Source organism: Macaca fascicularis, chromosome 2, assembly GCF_037993035.2.
Source record: "Macaca fascicularis isolate 582-1 chromosome 2, T2T-MFA8v1.1".
NCBI classification, from domain to species: Eukaryota; Metazoa; Chordata; class Mammalia; order Primates; family Cercopithecidae; genus Macaca; species Macaca fascicularis.
Genome location: NC_088376.1, coordinates 152,705,115 through 152,721,713, shown reverse-complemented (window position 1 = coordinate 152,721,713; position 16,599 = coordinate 152,705,115). Strand labels below are relative to the sequence as shown.

The 16,599-nt window shown below is 51.5% G+C and overlaps 1 protein-coding gene across 9 annotated transcripts in view; it reads right to left on the bottom strand.

Moving 5' to 3' along the window:
- The window catches only part of SLC6A6 (solute carrier family 6 member 6), an 87,593-nt gene that overhangs the window by 36,271 nt on the left and 34,723 nt on the right, over window positions 1-16,599 (bottom strand). For 6 of the 9 annotated variants that reach the window (XR_012431526.1, XR_012431527.1, XM_045385696.2 and 3 more), the window contains 3 exons: window positions 9,026-9,265; window positions 7,393-7,527; window positions 5,421-5,655 (listed from right to left, as the gene is read on the bottom strand). Coding sequence is in view for 7 of the 9 variants with exons in the window: in XM_045385696.2 (XP_045241631.2) it covers window positions 5,421-5,655; window positions 7,393-7,527; window positions 9,026-9,265 (610 nt within the window). In the remaining 2 variants the exon portion in view is untranslated. Of the gene's footprint in view, window positions 1-5,420; window positions 5,656-7,392; window positions 7,528-8,020; window positions 8,150-9,025; window positions 9,291-16,599 lie in introns of all 9 variants that reach the window. The other 3 variants (XM_074033072.1, XM_074033071.1, XM_045385698.3) reach the window with 2 other exon arrangements.

The following is a 16,599-nucleotide window of genomic DNA, read 5'->3' as shown; positions in this document are numbered from 1 at the left end:
GACGTCTGTTTTGAGTCGGCCGCCCTGCTGCCGTCCAGCCGGCACTCAGAGATGTAAATACGTCCTCCTAGCGGGCCAAATCGTTTCCTTTTGACTGCAGGCCAGCCATTTATTGGCCATGGTTCTCCCCTGGAGACTGGCAGAGGCAACAATTATAAAAGGGCCCGTCCGCCCAGAGCATGGGGCCGTGTAGCCTTTCTCCACCGCCTCCTCCTTCCGACAGCTGCAGGGGAAGATTGGCTGAGCAGGCCTTGTTTGCAAATATGACTCATTTCTTTGATTCTAATAAAGTCTAATGATACGTGCCGAGCTCCCAGGGGGCTCTGGAGGAGCCTAGGAGGAAGGCACGGCTCCAGCCTGATGGAGGGCATCTGGCCAGGTCTGGCCCTGCCCGTCCTCCAGGGCAACCTTGGGACAGAGGTGACCCCAGACAGCAAGGAGCAGCAGGGGGACAAAAGCTCTGCTTCCCCATCCCAGAGCAACTCGGCGCTCAATTATAAAGCCAGCGTGAAATGACTGTCTCTGGGGCCCCGGGGGCTTCTCATGAGGATCTGGAAAAGTGCAGCTCACTGGCTCCTGCTGAGAATGATGACTTAGCACTGCACACAGGGTGGGCATAGGGGTCCAGGCTGAGAGAAGACCCCACAAGTAACCTGGGAGTGGGGAGACACACACGTGGCACAATGTGACCTGTGACCGTGGACTTGGGCTCCCAGGCCTGGCCTGGGCTCTGGGCTGGTGGCTGGTGGGGACACAGAAAAAAGGTTAGCTGGAGGCAGGATGCAGTGCTGAATGCCAGGGCTGGAAGCTTTGCTCCTTCTAGCTGTGCGTGTGACCTCGGGCAGGGCACTGCCCATCTTGCATCGTCAGTGTCCCATGGCCCCCCGCAAAGCGCATCCCTGGTCTTAGCTCCATAACGCTCAAGCCAGGCTGTGAGTCATTGGGACCACGCTACTTCTGTTGACAGAGAAGAGAAGAGGGCGTGGAGAGGTGAGGTCACTGCCTTAAGGTCGTGCAGCTGGGATGTGTGGGAGCCAGAGTTGGGCTGTGTCTCCCCTGACAAGGAAAGGAGAATGTCACCCATTGCTGCTCTGCTTTCTCCTCTGTGAAAACAGAGGGAGGAGGGGCTGGGAGGGAGGGTCAACAGGGACCTTCCCTGCCCAGAAGCCAGGAGATGGCTCCGCTCCCCCGGTGCCTCGTACCCCTGACTTCCAGAGACTCCTGAGCACCTGCCAGCAGCACCTGCTGAAGGAAAGGACGGGCCAGGGACCTATGCATCTGACGCATGTAAGAGAAGTGAAAGGAAGCAATGGCTGGGGCTGGGCTTTAGCTTGAGGGCCACCAAGACCAACCTTCGAGGGTGTCCTCACTGCTCTGCCGCCCAACTGGCTCCCAGACAGCAACGCGCAAAAAACTCCAACAAGATTCACTCGAGAGAAACCTCAGAGCCAGACGCTGCAGGGTTGGTGGCTATCTTCAGGGGGATTCAGATAAGTTTCACCCCAAAGGGAACCCAGACCTGCTGAAGGCTGAGGCCTCTGAGGCCCCATATACATCCAGCCTCTCTTTCCCACCAGTGTGTTCCCTAAGGAATCACAAAAATCACATTCAGTTCAGTCACACCACCTCCCTTCTCATATACCTTCCACAGTTTCTCCTCCAAGAGAACGAAGTTCAAATGTACCCGCCTAACATCCAAGGCTTTGACCCTTCTCCCTGGCCCTACCTGGCCCTCACCCATGCATCCTATGCTCTAGCCGAACCATCCCAAACACTCATGTGCTTTCAGCACGCTGACTCTGCATGGGCTGTTCCTCCTACCTAAACTGTCTTGTCACTCTCCTTTTCTGCCTAGTGAGCTTCTACTCATCCTTCAAATCCCAGCTCACATGCTCCTCCATCTGCAGACGGGGAAGTGAGCCAGAGAGAGGTAGTGATTTGCTGCTCCACACAGGTGAATGCAGACATGGAACTAACGAGGAGATTCAGCACCCAGTGGGCACTTGCTGTGTTGAAATAGTCTCAGTCCTTTCTGTCAGGGTGAGATCATAGCATGGGAAAAGCCACGAGAGGGTTCTGAGCTGCAAAATAACAGGTTGGATTCAGAATTGGTTATGGAGGTGCAAGGATAAGGCACAGAGAGATCCAAGAGGCCAGTGCTGGTGTCCAGGAGAGTGATGGGGGTCCCATGGGGTGACCGTGCATTGGGACAGTGCTCGGATTCTAGGTATACGCTGAAGGGGGAGCCAAGAGGATGTGTGAATTGGATGTGGGATTTGAGGGAGGAAGAAGAGTTTTGGACGATGCCTAGACATTTCCCCTACTTAGAAAGCCTCTGCAGAGTCTGAACGAAATGACAGGGGCAAGTTCCTAGTACTATGCTCACGGGAGTCACCTATTCCCCACTGGTTCTCCTGCCTTTCCACCATTGCATGCCAAGAAAAGAGAAGGCTCTTGAAGGCAGGAGGCTGGGTATTTCCTGCCCATGGCACCTGGCTCAGGGCTGGAACTGAGCTGTCCCCGGTGTAGCGCTCTGGCCTCGGCCTGTGCTGTGAAGGCAGGTCACAGGAGGCAGCGTTGGTCTTGCCTAAGCCTGCTTTCCAGGCTCTTGCTCCATGGCCCTCAATCTTCCCCAGGGTTCTAGAAAGAGGGCAAGTTATTTATGAATGTTCAGGTGGTCTCACAAAGCTCTGCTGGAATCTGGGGCTGGGGGTGCAGAGGTAGGAGAGGTGTGAGAGCCGGAGTGGGAGATGAGTACCAAGCTGGCAGCCAGGGCTCTTTGGACAGAGCAAATCCATCTGGATCATGCAGAAGCTTGGGAAGGTGGCTGCAGAACCAGATACTCTCCAAAGATAAATACTGTCTCAGTGTCTTCCAGGCCAGAAAATGGAGCTGGGGTGCTCAGAATGGAGATTCTGTAAGGCAAGGGTCCCAGAATACTCCCGAGGGCCCCGTCCCTCTGGAAGGTGTGAGTGAGAACTGGCCACCCTGAGGACCTCATATTGCTCCCACGTGTTCCTTCTCTAAGGCCCCTGGGTCCCAGACAACAGTAAGACAAGCAGAGTCCAGAGGAGGATGGCCCCTTTACAATAGGGGGTGATTATTTAAGTTCATAACACTTAAAGAAACTGCCCTGAGGGTAGTTTTATGCACTATGAGGGCACTCGATAAATAATAAGGGATTCTGGCCAGGCACGGTGGCTCACGCCTGTAATCCCAGCACTTTGGGAGGCTGAGGCAGGCGGATCATGAGGTCAAGAGATTGAGACCATCCTGGCCAACATGGTGGAAGCCCATCTCTACTAAGAATACAAAATTTAGCCCGACATGGTGGCGCATTCCCGTAATCCCAGCTACTTGGGAGGCTGAGGCAGGAGAATCACTTGAACCAGGGAGTCGAAGTTTGCAGTGAGCCGAGGTCACGCCACTGCACTCCAGCCTGGCAACAGAGCGAGACTGTCTCGAAAACAAAATAATAGTAATAATAATAATAATGGATTCTCAGGGCTGGTCACCCAGGATCTCATGCAGTCAGGGTCATCCTACAACCTTGGGAAGGCAGCACTGCCATCTCCCCAGGCGCAGGTGAGGATACCATGGCCCAGAGAGTGGGACACACCTGCCTAAGCTAGAAGTGGCAGAGGGAGGGTTCGAACACAGGCAGGCCAGTCAATGTCTGAGGCAAGGAGGTCCCAGCAAACGCCCTAGTAACTGGCTGAGCGCCAGTGTCCAGGAGTAGGGCAGGCCCGGTTTTCAGGCTACGCCAAGAACAGCAGAGAAAGGACAAGGCTGTGCCTTGGACCCCATTCAAGTGAGAAAAAGGAAGTGCCAGCCTTTCTTTGTCTGTGAACTCAGTTCCCCAGGGGGCGGGGAACTGAGGGGCAATGATTGTGCTTCCAATGTCCCTTTTGTTTGTAAGTGGAAAATATACAAACAAGAGGAACCCACAGTGACAGCGGGCCTAAGGACCTGCCCTGAGCATACACTGAAGGCCTGGAGCAGCAACAGTGACATAGACCGCCCAAGTAAGGGTTCCACACCAGTGAGGGCAACCGACCCCTTCTTTGCCAAGGATGTCCCAGCCCCAACCCCAAAGCATGGCTGGGGCCAGTCGGCAGGCCACTCCCTCTTCTCTGGCCCATTCCTGGGCCAGCTCCTAAGAGATGAGTAGACACCTTGAAAATGGCAAAACTACACACAAAAGACAGGGACTGTCATCTCGTGATGATTCAGAACCACCATCTTCCTTAACAGCCCTGCCCTGACTCACAACCTTCACGCAAGGCCTCATCTCACTTAGTTCCAGGGTCAAGGGGCTGCACTTGAGTGCTAAGCTCCAAGGCTGGCTTATGAAGAAGAGGGAAATGAGGCACTAGCCTATTTTTGATCAGCCTCTAAGCACTATGTTAGAAGACTTTCTCCACACATCAGCTCACTCAAGAGTTCCCCAAAATCAGGACTCTACATCCTGCCTTTCTAATGTTTGTCCTCTGTATCCTCCCTGTAGTTACTGACTACCGTTCTTCACTCCTCTCATGAAGAGACAGAATTTATTTCCTCCACCTCTTGAATCTGGGTTTGTCTTGTGGCTTTCTTTGGCCAAGGGGACGTGAACAAAAATGATACAGACAGAGGCTTGAAAAGCACTTGGGTTTTGGGGATTGACCGTTTCTTGTTCCTAGAGTGCTTGCTTAGTGGCTGGTGACAAGCCCAGACTAGCCTGCTGGGTGATGAAACCACACAGACCAGTTGCCCCTCCCACCCCAGCCACCAGCCAGCCAAACCCCAGAAAAGCTACCCGGAGGACCTACAGTTGCCTGCAGACACATGAAGGAGCCCAAGACTGGAAGAACTGCCCAGCCAAGCTCAGCCCAAACTGACAACAAGCAGAACAATCAAGAGCTAAATAAATGGTTGTTGTTTAAAGCCGCCAAGTTTGAGGATGGTTGTTACGTAGCAAAAGCTAACTGATGCATCTTTTTCACTCTACCTACTTACTCACTTTTTACTTAACTACTTCAGCTTCATATATGCATTTTTCTCTGTGCAATAACAGGGAATATATTTTTTCTAAAATACATTTAAAAAACTGTGTCATTTTTAGACAATATAAGTATGCATACCCGCCTCACAGGGATCCCATCAGGGTAGTTATGATTCATTCTTTTTATCTGACAGGTAAAGAAACTGAGGCTCAGAAAGGAGGAGTGACTTGCCTCAGGTCAAACAGCCAGTAAGTGGCAGAACTGGGATTCCAGGTCTGTCTATGGCCAAAAGCATAAATTTCTCTCCAGATCTGCACCCTCCTTCCAATCCCCTAAAGACAGTGGCTCCTGCATCCCAGGGGAGGAGATAAGGAAGTGGGCCATCCTCTCTGCCCCACCCATGTCCTCCTCCTTGCTTCAATGAGGTGGCCTTACTCCCAGAACTCGATGACAGGGGAGGTGAAGTTGGTGGAGCTGATGGTGATCCAGACACTCTTGTTCTTGCGCATGGTGTCCTCCATGCAGTGAGGTGTGTTCCAGCTGTGGTTGCAGTGTGCCCATGGCAGCTCCTTCTGGAAGGACTGGAACAGGTAGTATGTGGCCCAGGCCAGGATGACAATGTAGTAGACATTCAGGAGGGACACAATTACAATGGAGGCATAGCCGATACCTGCAGGTTGGGCAAATGAGATGAGTAAACATCATAAGGGAGGCCAGACCCACCATGGCCACATACTCAACTGGAAGGCCATGGTATCCCCAGGCCCCTGGCCACAAGAGGCCCTTCAACAGTGACCACCAAATATTTATAGGGTGAATGGATGGCTGGGGGAATGGAAAGGTGAAACAACAGATGGTTAGATAAATGGGATGGATGGCAGGGGGTGGGGGGATACAACAATGAATGGATGGTTAGATGGATAGACAAACAGATGGATGCATGAAAAGACAGATAATAAAGAGGATGGTTGATTGGATGGTTGGATGTTTGGATGGATGGATGGATGGATGGATGGATGGATGGCTGGCTGGCTGGCTGGCTGAATGGATGAGACAAATCGATGGATGAATGAACAGAAGAATAGTTGAATGATTGAATGAATGGCCAGATGAATGGATAAATAGCTACACTGATGAGTGCTGGATTGATGGATAGATACTCATTTGTTGCATAGATAATCAGTTTGTTAGATGGATGTATGGAAAGTGGTTGGTTAGAAGGTTGAGTAGATGAATGGAAGGATGAATAGATGGGTAGATGAATGGAAAATGGATGGATAGTCTAATTACTGAGTAATGGAAGAAAGGCTTAAGGATAAATGGATTTATGTAGATGACCGAATAAAAAGACTCACATATGTTCTCATCTCTGCCAATTAAATCATAACAGGGATTATTTTGCGTGCACACTAAGTACTAAACATGGGACTAATGAAGCCACCATTCACTTGATGCTGACTGTGTACAAAGCACTTCTACGTGGCTATGTCATTTTGTCTTCATAGCAACCCTGTGAAGTAAGCATACAACTATATTTCTATTTCACAGATGAGAAAATTGAAGTACAAAGTGACCTTCTCAAAGCCACAAAACCATCAAGGGGAGTTAATGGGACCTGAACCCAGACAGAAAGCCTCCTGAACCTCAATGCTTATCTGCTGCACTCTACCGCCAAGCAGCTACAGGCTTCTCTTTTTTTCTTGTTTAGATTCGGGGGTACAGGTGCAGGTTTGTGACAGGAGTATGTTGCATGAAACTGAGGTTTGCACATCCATCGATTCCCGTCACCCAAATAGTGAACATAGTATGCAATAGGTAGTTTCTCAGCCCTTGTTCCCCACCCCTTTTGGAGTCCCCAGTGTATACTGCTCTCTTCTTTATGTCCCTGTATACCCAAGGTTGAGTTTCCACTTATAGGCATGAATACATGGTATTCGATTTTCTGTTTCTGCATCAGTTCACTTAGGATAACAACCTTCACCTGTATCCATGTTGCTGCAAAGGCCATATTGCTATTCTTTATGGCTGCATAGTCTTCCATGGTATATATGCACCACATTTTCTTTTTCCAGTCCACCACTGATGGGCACCTAGGCTGATTCCACGTCTTTGCTACTGTGAACAGAGCAGCTGCAGGCTTCTCTATGCAACAACCTAGGGAAGTGTGCATGCTGGGTCTGACTGAGTAGCTACTGCATGCTAGGCACTTGCCACATCTCCTTTCCCCGTACTCCCAGGCAGCAGCATGTGCATCACACTGGTACTGTACTGGCTGCTATCTTCTGTCAGGCACAGAGCTAAGTGATGTGCATGAGGATTCAATGGACCTGGCAGACAATAAGTGCTCAATAAAAATGTGTGGAACTGATGAGCACCAGGCCCCAAGTGGCCTCTGTCCCATACTCACCAGAGAACAAGGGGCAGATCTTTTCCCAGCAGGTGATGCCCCCTTCAGAGGTATACTGGCCTATGATGATCTCCAAGAAAAACACAGGCAAGCCGCTCCCAAACAGGAAAATAAAATACGGTATGAGAAACGCACCTACAGAGAGCAGAATGGGCAAGGGTGAGACTGTGGCCATGGCAGTGCTGACGCAGAAGGCACCCAAGCCCTCCCAGCGAATGGAACCAGAGAGAATGCATGAGGGGCATGAGGCTCAAGGCCAAACTCTTGGGAAATGCTCCAGGCCCTGCCCACCTGGCCAGCTGGTTTCACCTTTCCAGTGTGCCCTCCCTCTCACCATCAAATCTATCAGGGACTTCAAGCCTCGGAGCCTTCATGTCAGCTATGCCTACTGCCTGCCTGTCTCCTCCACATCTGTCCCTCTGAACAAGGACTGCTTGGCCTCTAAGACCCACTCAAATGTCGCCTCTTTGTTGGGGCCTTCACCTACCCTCCCCAGGCCTGCCCAGGGCAGGAGGCAGAGAAGCTAGGAAGGGTGCGGTGGTAAGGGGCAGAGGGTAGGCATCTCCGGTGGGGGTGGGACCAAGGGGAAGAATCAGGGGGGGCAAAGCATCGGGGCAGGGGATCCTACCTGGTGTCCACTAATGGCTTCAGCGGGTCCATAAACCCTTTGAAACTGTGGGCAACTTGGGTCTAGTGTATGTGCTTTGTTCTGGGGAGCGTCTAGGACACTCATCAGAGTCCCAAAGGGGCCTGAGACCTACAAAAGGTTAAGAAACCAGGCTCTAAGGGAGAATTCCCCAAAAGGTGGTTCTACTAATGTGGGCAGCACAAGGCATGCCCATCTCCGCTGACACACAAGCCTTTGACAGCAAGCAGTCACCAGCGGTGAGCAGTTCCTCGCTATCCAGTTCTCTTCAAGCCCGTCATGGCACCAGCAAGAAAGCATCAGTAGGTGCTGCCTGACCTCAACACAACCCCATCACAGCAGACCTCTCAGAGGGTTCCTGCTCAGAGCCTTCAGCAGGCAAAAACACAACAACAAAAGCAAACCAAAATCCAAAAAACCCAAACCAACCAACTCATCAACCCAACCAAGCGCAGTCATCACATTTAAAAAATATCTTCACTGTACTTTTTATTCCTGGATACCTTTGGAGCATGACAAATGGTACCAGTTTTCCATTTACAGCAGGAAACGGAGTTTGCTTTCTGGAGTACATTTGGTAAAGTTAGAAAAGCAAACATGAATGTTAAAGGAAAGATAAAGAAACAGTCAGAGGCAAGTAGACATGGGGGACAGATAAGGAGGTGTGTGAATGTCTGGGGCTTGGGAGACATGAGCCTGGCCTTGTCCTGCCTCTTTGGAGATGGCAAACTGGAGGATCAGAGAGGGTGAGGGACCTGCTCAAGGTAACACAGAAAGGCCCTGTAGAACAGCACCCTGATTCTCAGTCGGGCTTATCCCCTGTCTTTAAGGATGGGGTTGGCAGGGGCATGGCAGGCTGACCTCATGGAGGTCAAGTGGGGGAGGGAAAGCAGGGCACAGAAAGGCCACCCACACTCCGGTCCCAGCCTCCAGCTCCAAGGCCGCTTTGTTCTGGAGGGGCTTCCCTGTGGCCCGGCCCAAGCTCACCTCCACCATTCTTGTAGCAGAGGTACGGGAAGCGCCAGACGTTGCCCAAGCCCACGAAGCCGCCAGCCACAGAGAGCACAAAGTCGATCTTGCTGGACCACTTCTCCCTCTGCGGAGGTTTTCCCTCAGCCTCGTCCTCAGGCCGTGTGCCTGGGCTCTTCCCCGGTGAGGGCTTCAGGATGTCCTTGTGGAAATCTTTCAGACACTGCAGCTTCTCCTTGGTGGCCATCTCCTTGCTTTCTATGGGGGACAAAAGAGAAGCATCCTGCAGCTGATGAGGGACCGCCTGTGTGTCTCAGACACAATCTCTGCTTCCTCATCCACCAGCTGGCTCCCACCTGCCCAGGCCTGTAACAAGGGGCCTGGCCTCCCTGTCTGTCCAATGCTCTGACAGCAACATCGGGAGTCATTCAGACCCCTTCATGGACCAGGGACCTCAAGATTCAGGCTATGGACACTTGCAACCCACAAAATCGGCAGGTTCCATTCCCCGGGCACCTGCTGAAGAGAAGCACCAGGGGCCCCCATGTTTGTCACCTGAGTGTCATACTTCAGCCTGCACCCCGGCCCTAGCATCGTCTTTCACAAAACACAACACACCCAGGCAGTTCTAGGCATCTGCCAAATAACAGCCTGCGAGCAGTTTCTAGAAATTAACAGATACTATTTTCTAAATTTGGAGTTGTATTAAAAAAATGGAGGCTCCTATTTCACAAATGTCTTAACACAGTGTCCAGCCCACAGAGATGACCATTTATAACTGTAAGCTAAAAAAACGGATAGACGGAAATGAACGAGGAATGGGGTTTCAGGCTGGAATGGAAACAATATTTGAGAATGGGTTGCCATCCAAGTATTGAGAATGGATGTTTATGGAATAGATTTGCAATTTATTAACCAGTCACATCTCTAGCAGAAAAAAATAAGGGATTTGCACTGGTGAGGATTATGCAAGAGTGCTTGTTAATCCCCATTTGTCCACCCTTCTCCAACCATCCTCTGGCTTGCTCTGATTCCAGGGGCTGACCCTGTAGATCCTACAAGCCAGGTTCCCTTGCCCTCCGGCTCCCTGTTGGGTTTGGCTAATGGGAGGCCCCAGAGAAAGCCAAATCTCTAAGCCCCCCGAGCTGTTCATGGTTACCCTCAGCCCACTTGTGCTTGGCCCCCAGTCTAGAGGGAGGTCTGCCACCAGCCAGGCCAGAGCTTCTTCTTTCTATACTTCCTAAGGTCCCCAAGTGCTCACTCACCCTGGCAGCTCAGCCCGGAGGGCCACAGTCACATCCAGGGTGGCCGTCTGTGCAGAAGGTGGACACCCCTGGCTCTCTGAGAACTGACAAGGGTTAGTTACCAAGAGCATCCTGAGTCCTAGTCCACAGCATGAGGAAACAGCTCAAGGCTGGGTCCCCTGCCTTCAAGAGCTGACCCACAAAATAACAACGTAACAGAGGGACACAGGAAACCGACGAGCTGCGAAAACCAGAGCTACTGGGCCTACGCGCCCCTCTCTGAGCCTCAGTTTCCCCATCTGCAGAATAAAAAGGATGACAGCAGAAGTGGCTGACTCAGAGCCAAGCATTCCAGGACACAACTCGTTTGTCTTCATGATCAAACTGGTGGCCAACCTGAAATAATCAGATTTCAGAGAAAAGTCAAGAATTCTAAGTTCTCTTGAAAAATTGGAAGGTTGGACCACAGCCAGCTCATACTCCTCATGGTGATCGCTGACTGGAGCAGATGTGACCACCTTGTCACACGGCCACATCCTGGCCAGCTCACCACCTGGCTCAGGACACACTCGCCTGGCTAGCTCAAGTGGGCATCCGAGTTTGTCTTCTCACCAGAGACCCAAACACTACCTGAAAGTATCCTGTTCAATTTCTTGCTTCCCTGTCGTCTATCTCCTCAACTAGAATAGAGGCTCCTGGGGAAAAGGACTGCACCTGCCTTGCTCACAACTGTGTCCCAGAGCCAGACGCCATGCCTGGCACACAGTAGGGTGTCAGGCAAGAGCTGCTGGGTAGGTGGATCCCAGAGCGGCATCCACAGGCAGCTGGTGACAACTGCAAACCCTGTCTTTGCCAATCCTGTGACCAGGCGAGTCACTTGGCCTCAGAGCCTTGCAGGCAGGGTGAGGCAGTAGCTGCCTAAGGACTTGGGGTGTGGAGAGGGGATGTGCTGGCTTGGCCCCAGATGCTGGGCCCACGGGGGCTGTGCTCGAGGAACAGAGGCACAAAAGCACAACAAAACCCCCGTTTCCCCCACACCTCCTTCCTCTCCCTGGCTTGGGGTGGGGGACCCCAATTGTTTCACTATCTGGCAGCCAACAGACCAAGAAAGGCTTCCTGAAGCCTCCGGGCAGCTCATGGAGCCCTTCCTCTGTCTGCCAGAGCATCCGCGCTGCCTTTCTCTGCCCTGCTCCCTTGGGGCCGGGCGCGGGATTCGACAGGCCAATGGCTACTGTAAAAATAGTCCTACCGGCCAGCATTGTTCCAGCATTGACTTGCACAGCCCCCCGATGGTTATCAGGGCAGCCCATTGTGGGCTGGCTCGGTGGGCGCATAATTGGAGGATGTGAGACTCAACTCCCTCCAAGTGAAGGTGTTTCTCAGGAAATGACCCTGGAGCCTCCTCACCCAGAAGCTCATGACTTCATTGGCAGCTGGGATGGGCCAAGTCCATCCCCGCGAGGAGCTGGGGTCTGCTTCACTGTGGCTACCCTGAGAGTCTTGGCTCTGCCCTCTGGGCACACAGACCCACTTGCCACACTAACACTCAGAGAACCCTCTAGAAACATGGAACAGGAGCAACTGGGGTTTCCCAAGTCCCTTTGCTCTAGGCTCTGGTTTCCTACAAAATGAAGCCTCCACCCCCTTCCACACTCAGGACCCCATTGTCCCGCCACCTGGGGCTGAGCCCGGATGGGGATGGGGGTTTTGAACAGGGCAGGCAGAGTGGGGGACCTGTCACGTGCCTGGCATGGTGGGGGTCTCCTTACTCCTCATTTCTAAGGTGCACCCACCTCTCCACCCGTAGGGGCTGCAGTCACAGGTCCACCTGCCTTGAAGAACACACAGCCAGCAGCCCTGCCCCTGAAGAAGCCCATTCCAGCAAGACCCGCCTGTACATTCCTGGCATCCACCCACATCTCTCTGTCGCCATGGCAACCACGAGCTACAGGCCCCTCAGCCCTTGCACTGGCATCTGTGGCAGCCTTCTCACAGGTCTCCCTGCTGCTATTCTGCCCGCCCCAATCTATTCTCAATGCAGCAGCTAAAGGCAGATTAAGAAGCAGAATCAGGTCCTCATGCCCCCCAACCCTTTGATCACCCCTGGAAGAAAACACAGGCTCCTCACCATGGCCCGCCAGGTCCCAGCATGCACCCCTGCCGACGCTCTGCCCCATCTTCCCTCTCCCCTTCTCTTTGGGACATGGGCCACACAGAACTGCTTTAGTCCCTCCTACTGCCCAGGCTCAGTCCCCTCTGAACCTTCCCACTGGCTGTTGGAGCCACAGGAAGTGTTGGAACTGGCAGGGAGCTGCCCCAGGCACCCTGGCCCCTATGGGGACTGGAGTATAAGCCTCAACCCAGAAGCTGAAAGCCACTTCCCAAACAGGTGACCTCAGGCAAGTCACTCAACCCCACTAGTCTTCAGTGTCCTCATCTGTAAAATGGGGTAACTGCTCTCTCCCTGTGGGAGTGTTTTGAGGGTTAAATGAGGGGGGTACACAGAAGGTACTTAAAACAGGATATGGCACACACTCCACACACAGCAGCTACTATTATGACTTGTGACTATCTCCTCTTATTACCCCTATCACTACTATCCAGTCCACCCCGGCCTTGGGGCATATAAAGCCTTCATCCTCCCCAGGGTGAGATCAGCAAGGCCCAAAGATGACAAGAGACACCCTGAGGTCACTCAGCTGGGAGTAACAGTGACCATGATGTATCCAAGCCCTTAGGAGCTTAGCCTCCACTGTCCCTCTGTGGCTCAGTCTGACCTCAGATGACACCCTCCAGGGAGTCCCCGGAGTATCTCTATGCACCTCTGCAAACTTGCAATTAGGACAGTCACCCCAGCATCCACACACACACAACTGGCCACCCCACTGCGCGGTGAGTGCTCAGGAGCGAGTCCTCCTCCACAGGCATCCCTGCACCCGCCGACAAGGGCTGTTTTCCTTGGCACCGGGCCCAGGGTTATTTTGCAGCAGCCGAGATACATAATTCCCCATTTTAAGAGCTTCCTCTTTGGTTATTACAGCTACAAGTGATTAGAATTGACTGATACAGTAGCTCTGGGATGAAGCCTCCCCCTGTGCCCAGCTAAATAGTCTCCTTGTCTCTGTGTTCCAGAGGTGACAGCCAGAGCCAGCAGTGCCTGAAACCAACTGCAGATCACCTGGTCAGATTTGGCACACACGCGGCCAGATGCAGCCCTGTGCCAGCGATGCCATGGCTTGATGAAATTTCCCTTTGCTCTCTCCCTGTTTAATATTAAGATTTGTGAGGACTTATTCTGGGCTGAGCTGTTTATAAACACAGTTTCCTATTCTCCAACACTCTTATTGTGGAAGAGACTTTGGTAGTTTATAGATAAAGGAAGCTGAGGCTCACGCAGGGAAGTGAGCAGCCTGGCTGAGGCTACACACACGAGTAGAAAGGAGAGAAAGGCTCAAGGCCAGAGTTCCCACCTGGCCACCTGGGCCTCCGGCACTGAGCAAAGCAAAGCTTAGAAAGAGGAGGTTTCTGCACTGCTTGCAAATGGGGATCCCTACATCTTGCTCTGCCTCCCTCCCAGGGCCCTGAACACCAGCCAGCTGGGCTCTGAGTTGAGTTACAGATGCTGCCTCCCCCAGCATCTACCACCTCAGTCCAAGGCTCTGGGGGAAGCCAAGCCCTTGCCTCTTTTTTCCTAGGCAACCTTCCCAGAGGCTCGAGAGTTCTCTGCACCTGCCCTGCCATCCTGCAGACCCTGAACTTCTCAATTTAACAACCAGTGTCCTACATGTCTCTTTCTGGTGGAGAATAATGATTTAAACAATGGCATAACTCAGGAGCTTCTGCCATGCTTTTAGCAAGAGGCCAGATCCTTGTCTCTTTCCTATTTAGCCTGCTTCTCCACCCCAAATTGCCAAGCACACAGTTGGCCTTTAAGAATCTCTGGTTCAGGTTCCTCACAAACCTCTGGGGCTTAAGCAAGCTGATCTGCGGGTTGGACAAGCAGCTCCTGGAGTCCCAGAGCAGGGGCAGGAGGAGACCTGGATGACAGCCACTCTACAGGTGGGAAAATCTGAGGCCTAAACAACTCCCTGTGCATTAGGCTTGCTGTGGAATCAAGTGCGTGGCTGGACCCCTTGCCCTGCCCTTTCCACAGCAGGTGTCTCTCTCCTTTCCTCACTTTTCTGCCCATTCCAGAGCCAGATTCTGGGCTGAGGCCATGACTAAGCTGTGTGACCCAGAGCAAGTAACAACCTCTCTGTGCCTCAGCTTCCTCACCGGTAAAAAATGAGGGTAAAAACAAGACCAGGGACTAAGTAGGATAACACCTAATGTTATTCAGCAGAGTCTAGCACATACCAGTTGATCAATAAATAGTAGCTTAAAAAAAAAAAAAAAAACCAGCCAGTCACATTGCAATTCTATTATACTTTGTGGCAAGCATTATACCCTGTGTTTGTTTTAAAAAAAGAAAAAGTGGGCCAGGCGTGGTGGCTCACGCCTGTAATTCCAGCACTTTGGGAGGTCGAGGTGGGCAGATCACTTGAGGTCAGGAGTTCAAGACCAGCCCGGCCAACACGGTAAAACCCATCTCTACTAAAAATACAAAACAAAACAAATTAGCCAGGTGTGGTGATGCATGCCTGTAATCCCAGCTACTCGAGAGGCTGAGGCAGAAGAAGTGCTGGAATCCAGGAGGCTGACACTGCAGTGAGCCGAGATCGCATGACTGCACTTTTTAAGGCTGGTGACAGAGCAAGACTCCATCTCAAAAAAATAAAAAAAATAAAATAAAATAATATAATAAATAAATAAATAAGAAAAAGTGGATGGTTGGAGGTATTGGGGAATTGCTGGTCAAAAAACACAACATTTCAGTTATGCATGAGGAGTAAGTTCAATAGATGTATTATGTATGTCAAGGTGTCATGGTGATTAAAATTAATAGCATATTGTATACTTGAAAACTGTTGAGAGTAGATTTTAAGTGTTCTCACTACACACAAAAAATGTTTAGTAAGTGAGGTGATACATAAGTTAATTGGCTTGATCTAGTCATTCTACACCATAAGTATATACAATTTTTACTTATCAATTTTAAAACTTCCAGCCTGGGCAATATGGCAAAACCCCATCTTTACAAAAACTACAAAAAATTAGCTGGGTGTGGTGGCACACGCCTGTAGTCCCAGCTACACGGGAGGCTGAGGTGGGAGGATCACTTGAGCCTCAGAAGTCAAGGCTGCAGTGAGCCATGATTGCTCCACTGCACTCCAGCCTGGGTGACAGAGCGAGACCCTGTCTCAAAAAAAAAAAAGAAAAAAAAAAAGTTACTTTTAAGAAAAAGATAGCTGTGTTTATTAAGCACTGACCATATATACAAGCAGAATATGCATCTTTTTAAAAAGAGCACTGACTACAAGCACATTTTCGTTTTCTTAGCTAATCCCCTCAGTGGGTGCTGCTACCATCCTTCCTGTGCTGATGAGGCACAGAGATGTGAAGTCATTTGTCCACAGTCACACGGTGAGGAAAAGGCCACTTGAGCTCCAAATGCCCCGTCTTGGCCTCTGAAGTCCATGTTCTCAACCACTGCGGCTGCTATGGGTCACCTGCTTTACAAAATGAAATGGGGTCTGGTGTCTTTAAAGAGCCAGCTGCAAGCCGGCTGACAAATTGGGGAACTAGGCAAGGGCAAACAGGGAAGTGAAGGGCCACATGATGGAGACGGGGCTCAGGAGGCTGGACAGGGCCTGGGGAGCAGTCAGTGCCAAAGGCCACAGGGCTGGGCCAGGCCAGCTGATGAAACAGCACAGACTCAGGCAAGACAGATGGCGTGCTGGACTGGAGCCCTCCTCTAGCAAACAAGGAGCTCTGATGGGGCTCCCTGGACCACTGTCTCCATAGATTCTGGGCTAGGTAAAGGCTCAGTGAGCAGGATGGCCAGGATCTATCAGTGATGCCTGCCAAGGGCACCCTCTTTGGCCCTAGTGTTTAACAATTAAGCACCAAAAAAAAAAAAGAAAAAGGGAGTTGTTATTAAGAGTGCTATTCCTGGGTGGGCGTGGTGGCTCACACCTTTAATCCCAACACTCTGGAAGGCTGAAGTGAAAGGATGGCTTGAGGCCAGGAGTTCCAGATAAGCCTGGGCAACACAGTCGGAGCCTGTCTGTACAAAAAGTTAAAAAAAATTAGCCAGGTGTGGTCGTGTGCACCTGCAGTCCCAGCTACTCAGGAGGCTGCGGTAGGAGGATCACTTGCACCCGGGAGTTGGAGGCTGCAGTGCGTTGTGATCGTGCCACTGCACTCCAGGCTGGGTTATAGAGCAAGACCCTGTTTCTAAAGACATGA